At 36.0% G+C, this 7,181-nt stretch overlaps 1 protein-coding gene across 1 annotated transcript in view; it reads left to right on the forward strand.

Moving 5' to 3' along the window:
* Window positions 1-5,691, forward strand: part of LOC142340363 (uncharacterized) — a 27,687-nt gene extending 21,996 nt beyond the window's left edge. Inside the window, exon 3 of the mRNA XM_075390937.1 lies at window positions 4,877-5,691. Coding sequence (XP_075247052.1) covers window positions 4,877-5,684 — 808 coding nt within the window. The 3' untranslated portion in view covers window positions 5,685-5,691. The remainder of the gene's footprint in view (window positions 1-4,876) is intronic.
* The last annotated feature ends 1,490 nt before the right edge of the window (window positions 5,692-7,181 follow it).

Below are 7,181 nucleotides of genomic sequence, written 5' to 3' on the forward strand. Positions count from 1 at the left end.
TGTTGTATTGGTCTGCTATTTTTGTTATTTCTAGTATTTTTCTCGATCTCGATATTCTGACTTTGTCCAAGTTAGGGAAGAGATTATTTTGCACGACGATTCGAGTCGTTTCCGGTATTCTACCGGCTATGTTTTTAATTCGTCGTCTCTATCGATGATTCTTACGACCTGGCTTCTTGGAATTGACTTCTATTGCTTTGCAGTTAAAATTTGTGTGTCTGACATCATTTCTGCTTTTAGGTCAATTGCGTAACGTGCCTCACTCACAAAAACGACTTCTGAACTCACTTATTGAACTTTAAATTTTATGAACATGAAATAGTGTGCATCTAAGTAGTGTCAAACTTATATGCCCTAGTTCTTGAGTATTAGTCTTGAGCTTTTGATTTCGAATATCAATTTTGAAAAAGCTCTCTTAGCGCTTTTTCCCTATGGACTGTATATGGCAAAAAAAATCTAACCCAAAAAGTGTAGTTGTCTATTAAAGGACTGGTGGTCGATCTGTCTATCTTATTTTTTTTATAGCTGCGAAGCTGTAAGCTGAGCGAAGCTATATTGCGGTGCTCTTGGTTTTTTTGTTTCGTCGTCTGACGCCCTTTTTCGTTTTACAGTTGTTCACACAGCGAAGCTGAAAAAGTCAAATTTTTCTGAATGACTTCTTCCTCTCACTAACGGCATTTGCGCGCGTGACGTCATTTCTCACTCGCTTCAGCAAAAGTTTTTAGGTTATTTGCGTGATTTAGATTTTGATCATACGTGACTTACCTCACTCAATAAAATAACTTTTGCACTTTAAAACTTAAGTTTAGTTTGAATTTGTTTATGGTCAAAGGAACTCATTTGTGCAGTAAAGGTCCCTAATGAGAGTCTTCTGCGCAATGAATTACAAGTTCACACTGTTTTTTCCTGAAAATTACAAGTTCACACGTAACTTTAGTTAGGAAACTGATATTTTTAAAGAATGCTTTTTTAATCTCAGTTTTCTATGTTTTTGTTTAACGGGTTTGCTCATGAATTTTTAAAATTAATTTTAGGCTTATTCTGATAGTGTCTTGATGGTTTATGTTAGATTGATTTGAGTTTTATGGTAATTTGGAAGGTTTTCATCTATCTGACTGATTGTTAGTCAAGGTTTAGCGATTTTTAGCCTACTATGTCGTTTTCCTGCCCTAAGTGGGATTTGAAAAGACGCATGGTCTATATGGAAATTTTAAATACCAAATGAGAACCATTTTGCTTGTTTGAAATATTTCGTTCGTTGAGAAATGTCACAAAAAATTGACAAATTTTGCACGTTTTCGTTTCTGGAGTCTCGACCAGTTTCCTAGCCCACTTTCCTAATATTTTGCGAGCATTGCAATACTCTTTTGATGCCCAAAGGAACTTATGTTTGGCTTCATGTGCAGAAGTAAGCTAAACAGATTCTTAATCAAAATATAACATCTCAGCATTTAATAAAAAAGAAATTTCGTTTTTGGTCTATTATTGTTACTATCGTTTTGAAAATGCAGATCTCTGAAGCTATCAGGTCTATTTTCTGGCAATCTGCCTGCTAGGTATACTTTTTTTTCTATTCTTACGATGGGATTTTTTTGCGATCCAATTTCTTGCTAAATGGTTTTGCTAATCCACTGATATTCCATTCTAGGTAGATTGTTATCTTCATACAATGAAAATTATTCGATTATTATGTCAGGACTTGTCCTGCTATGGTTTGTTTCGTCATTTTTCCCTTTTTTGGTGTACATTTATTCAAAGAAAAGCTGATCTTCAAATTTTCTGAATGAATTCTTCCTCTCAGTAACTGCATTTACGCGCGTGACGCCAGTTCTCATTCTCTCTCTAAAAATGTTTTAGGTCGTTTGTGAGGTTAGATGTTGGTCATACGTGACTATAATTATTTCTCGCTCAATAATAATTAATTCTGCACCTTAATACTTAAGTTTTATTTGATTTAGTTTAAGATCAAATTTACTCAAATGTTTAAGAAAGCTCCCTGAGAGAAATGCGTCTGGATTGAATTTCAGCGAGCCTTATTAATTGATCACTGAATGTTTTCACGTAGTTTTTCGAGCGAAGTCAGTATTTTTTCAACTTTTATCTATTTTCTCCCTGTATCATACGGCACGCAGGTCTATTTCGTAGCTTTTTGAGTGACTGAAAGTGCTCTTATTTAGAAATCAGGTCTCCTACCAAAACACGATTGTTAGAAAAGATATCACAAGGCCTGATAACCGAGTGGTTAATGCTTCCGTCAATTGCCGCGGGGGGAGGGGGTGTGGACTCCTCCTTGGTCGGCATTTTTTGCACCAATGAAAAGTTATCTTGGCTACAGCTCCTCAGAATTAAATTGCCCCGCCTGTCCTTGGAAAGCACTTTCTTTGAAGATAATCAGTTTATAATTATTTTTAAGTCAAGATTTATGTTTTTATGGAAGCTTTTGCAGGATTCTTAGTCATAAGCAATATGCAGATTTTTGAGAAATGAGAAAATTACTCGTATCAACTCTCTGTTCTTGGAGTGTTTAACACATGTGTCAGACATTTGTTTTACATTTTTTGCTCAAAAATGCTGGGAAAGGCGATTTTTTTATTGACTTCTTCCTTTCACGAACGGTTTTTGCGCGGGTGACCTCTTCGTTCACTCTCTTTAGCAAGAGTTGCAGGCCATTTATGTAATTTTATTTTGATCTTCGAGACTTAACTCATTCGCAGCAATTCCGGCAATCTGCCGGCTATGTTTGTTAATAGCCGCACAGCGATAGCTGAGGCTATTATTGGCCTTCTCTTGGTTTTTTTACATTTCAAAGAATTTGAATTGTATTGGGGTGCTGTGTTTTTTTTAAGATGTGTTCACACATATTTTCAATGACTTTGATCTTTCAAAACGGGATAAACGTAAATCCCAGCGGGAATTAAGTTTCATTAGAGGCCCAACGTGGGCTTTAGTAGTCCTTCAAGTAATTAGAGTGGTGCAGCTGCTGGGATGGCCTTAATTCAATGTTAAAAGGTCATTTTTAAGGAGTTTTTGGGCTCAAAATGGTGCAGTTTTTCATGTTTTTTGTGATTTTTTCACTTTGTTTGATTAGTCTTAGGTTGAAGTTTTTAAAAGTTGATGAAGGCCTTTTGCGAGACAAAATTACTTGTTATGACCGTTTTATGAGCTATATGTTTTGGTACTACAAACACAAACACGCAAAATGATACTAATTTTTTCTGTTTTTTTCAAGTTTTTTGAAAATGTTTGTCAGGTTTTGTGTTTTTCCTGCTTCAGGGGCCAGGGAATCTCCTTTAGGGTTTTATAATGGGGCATTGAATAGTTTCTGGTAACAATGGATTGGTTTTCAACATTTTAATGTCTCGAATTTCTGCAATTTTTTGATAAAATCTGCAATTTTAAGTTTTTCTGAAGTTTTTTGTGAATTTGATTTGTTTTCCATTCTCAAGAGCCAGAAAACCTATTCCACGGTCTGATAAAAAGTTACTGCATTTTTGTTAGTTTCAATGGATTTGTTTTTCAAAAATTTAACCCTTCGAATTTTAGAATTTTTGGTAAAATTTGCAATTTTCCAATTTTTTCAGAACATTTATCTTTAATTCATATTTCTTGTATCAGTAATCAGGTAGTCTCATCCAGTGTTTGATGGCATGTTACTAATAACTTGCTCGGAGCAATTGAATGGCTTCAATTGCCCCGAGCAACATTTTAATAGAACGAATTTCTTTTTTTTTGAAATTTGAAATTATTTCTAAAAACTAAAGCCTATCGATCTTTGAGCCAATGAATTTTTTAAGGCTTGGAATTGGGCTACTGAATAGCCTCTACAGACACAGAACTGATTCTGAAGATATTAATATCACAATTTTTAACAACATTCATTAAAATTTGCAATTGATTTCAGTTTTTTTTTTTTAATTTTTCGATTATTGTTAATCGAGTTGAAGTTAATCGATCTTCAAGGGCCAATGAATTTTTTTCGGGTCTTGCAGATATAGTACTGGACCGATCTCAGAAACAAAAATTGTTTTTAAACATATTTTTGAAATAGGTAAATTTAAAGGGATCAAATTTTGCCTTGGGTGTAAAAGCTTGAGTTTTAGCAATGAGTATATTTTTGTTTAGTTTGTTTAGTATATTTTAATTTCTCAATTTTTTTGATGATTTTGTTTGTGTTTTGGCTGGCATTGTTCAGTTGATCTCCTGCTCAGGTATAGTACTTCTAATTTTTTTATTGATTTCTTTGAATTGTAATTCAGGACTTGTCCTGCTATGTTTTTTATTTCGTCGTCGCGATTTTTGTTACGATATATGTCACAACCACTTCAAATCTTCCTTTTGTTCATTCGTTCATGCAATTCCAACTGAAGTGCGTGCGTGACGTCATTTTTTGCTCCTAGTGGAGCGAGTTTTTTGTTCATTCGCGTGATTAAATTTTTGGTCACACTTGACTTACCTCACTCTCAAAAATGACCTCCTCAGTTTAAGTTGACTTTTATTTACTTTATTTCAAAGATATAAGGTCAAATGGGTATGTGTGACTCTAAATGAAGGTTATTAGAGAGCAACTAATAGAGGCAGCAAAAACTATAGAGATTTTTAATCAAAATGGAACATAGCCTTCAATGAAAAGACGAATTTTTTTGGTCTGTCTTTTATACTGTTTTTTTGAGACCGCAGATCTACGAAGCTATTGCGGCTATTTTTTGGCAATCTGCCAGCTATGTTTAGTATTAGGCTGTGTGGACTGTAATCCGTGCAAAGAATATGCATTAGTTTGTTCACAGAAGCTGTTGAAAACTATAATTGTGATCAACTATAGGTGGATGTTGGTTAGGAAGCAGTTCTCAAAATGAACTGCAAATAAAATTGTTTTCAGGCGGCAGAACAGAAAAATGTCCTCAAGCTCGGAGGATGAAGCGAACAATAGCAAGTCCCCTCCGCACAATAGCAGACGTCCATACGGGAGCAGCAGACCCTCAACCCCCAGAATGTCATCCAGTCGACATGCCCCAAAGAGTGCCAATAGCGACAAACAAGACAGTTGGACCAAACACAAAGAGCGATTGGAGGACTCTGACAAAACTGAAAAGCCAGCTAAACATTCAACTTCTAAAATATCTTCTGATGGTGCTAATTCTAAAGACGGAAGACGTAGTCGAGATAGAGACAGCAAGCAGGGTAGAAAATCTAAATTGCCCGATGAAGAAATTGACTATGATAAAAAGAAGTCCTCATCAGATAATAAATCATCTAGGCGAGACAAGGTAAAGAAAGACAAGAACTGCGAATATAGTAGTGGTGATGACAGAAATGACAGCTCAAGGAAAACAGACGACAACAACAAGTCATCGAGGAAATCGCATCGAGCTCGATCATCGTTGAACAGTCGAGAACGAGACGATAGCAGAAATGATAGACGGAGAAACAGAGTTGATGTTGACAAAAAGAATCGAAGCAAAAAGAGTGACAGAAAAAATGATAAAGAAGTTCTGGTGTACGCCAAAGAAGTAAAGAAAGTTCAGCCTGGCCTGAATGTTGCCGATGCTTTGGGACAAGAAATTGTGTCTCAATACGACAAAATGAAAGAAGAGAAAGTTCACAACAGAAGTAGTCACGATACCTCAGATCATCACAGACGCAAACAACGAACTAGTCATCGATCCGACTCCATGTCACCTAAGTGACGAATGATTTTTGTATGTATTAGTTGTTTTTTGTGCCTCTTATTCTAAGCTTGATTATTTTGATATAGATGTTTGTTTTACTCATTTTTTAATGAATTACAAATAAATATACTGGTCAATAATTTTACAATTTCAGATGAAATTTTTCTGAAACCTTTGCAATGGCGGTGCGTGCACTATTCTTAACATGAGTTGGAACTAAATCATGTTGATGATTTTGTTTGTGTTTTGGCTGGCATTATTCAGTTGATCTCCTGCTCAGGTAGAGTACTTCTAATTTTTTATTGAATTGTTTGAATTGTAATTCAGGACTTGTCCAGCTATGTTTTTTATTTCGTCGTTGCGATTTTTGTTACGACCATATGATGTCACAACCACTTCAAATCTTCTTTTTGTTCATTCGTTCATGCAATTTCAACTGAAGCGCGTGCGTGACGTCATTTTTTGCTCTTAGTGGATCGAGTTTTTTGTTCATTCGCGTGATTAAATTTTTGGTCACACTTGACTTACCTCACTCTCAAAAATGACCTTCTCACTTTGAAGTTGACTTTTATTTACTTTAATTCAAAGATATAAGGTCAAATGGGTATGTGTGACTCTAAATGAAGGTTATTAGAGAGCAACTAATAGAGGCAGCAAAAACTTAGACAGATTTTTAATCAAAATGGAACATATCAGCCTTCAATGAAAAGACGAATTTTTTTGGTCTGTCTTTTATACTGTTTTTTTTTGAGACTGCAGATCTACGAAGCTATTGCGGGTATTTTCTGGCAATCTGCCAGCTATGTTTAGTATTAGGCTGTGTGGATTGTAATCCGTGCAAAGAATATGCATTAGTTTGTTCACACAAGCTGTTGAAAACTATAATTGTGATCAACAATGGGGTGGATGTTGGTTAGGAAGCAGTTCTCAAAATGAACTGCAAATAAAATTGTTTTCAGGCGGCAGAACAGAAAAATGTCCTCAAGCTCGGAGGATGAAGCGAACAATAACAAGTCCCCTCCGCACAATAGCAGACGTCCATACGGGAGCAGCAGACCCTCAACCCCCAGAATGTCATCCAGTCGACATGCCCCAAAGAGTGCCAATAGCGACAAACAAGACAGTTGGACCAAACACAAAGAGCGATTGGAGGACTCTGACAAAACTGAAAAGCCAGCTAAACATTCAACTTCTAAAATATCTTCTGATGGTGCTAATTCTAAAGACGGAAGACGTAGTCGAGATAGAGACAGCAAGCAGGGTAGAAAATCTAAATTGCCCGATGAAGAAATTGACTATGATAAAAAGAAGTCCTCATCAGATAATAAGGCATCTAGGCGAGACAAGGTAAAGAAAGACAAGAACTGCGAATATAGTAGTGGTGATGACAGAAATGACAGCTCGAGAAAAACAGACAACAACAAGTCATCGAGGAAATCGCATCGAGCTCGATCATCGTCGAACAGTCGAGAACGAGACGATAGCAGAAATGATAGACGGAGAAACAGAGTTGAT

Source organism: Convolutriloba macropyga, chromosome 5, assembly GCF_964194025.1.
Source record: "Convolutriloba macropyga chromosome 5, txConMacr16.3, whole genome shotgun sequence".
Taxonomy (NCBI): domain Eukaryota; kingdom Metazoa; phylum Xenacoelomorpha; order Acoela; family Convolutidae; genus Convolutriloba; species Convolutriloba macropyga.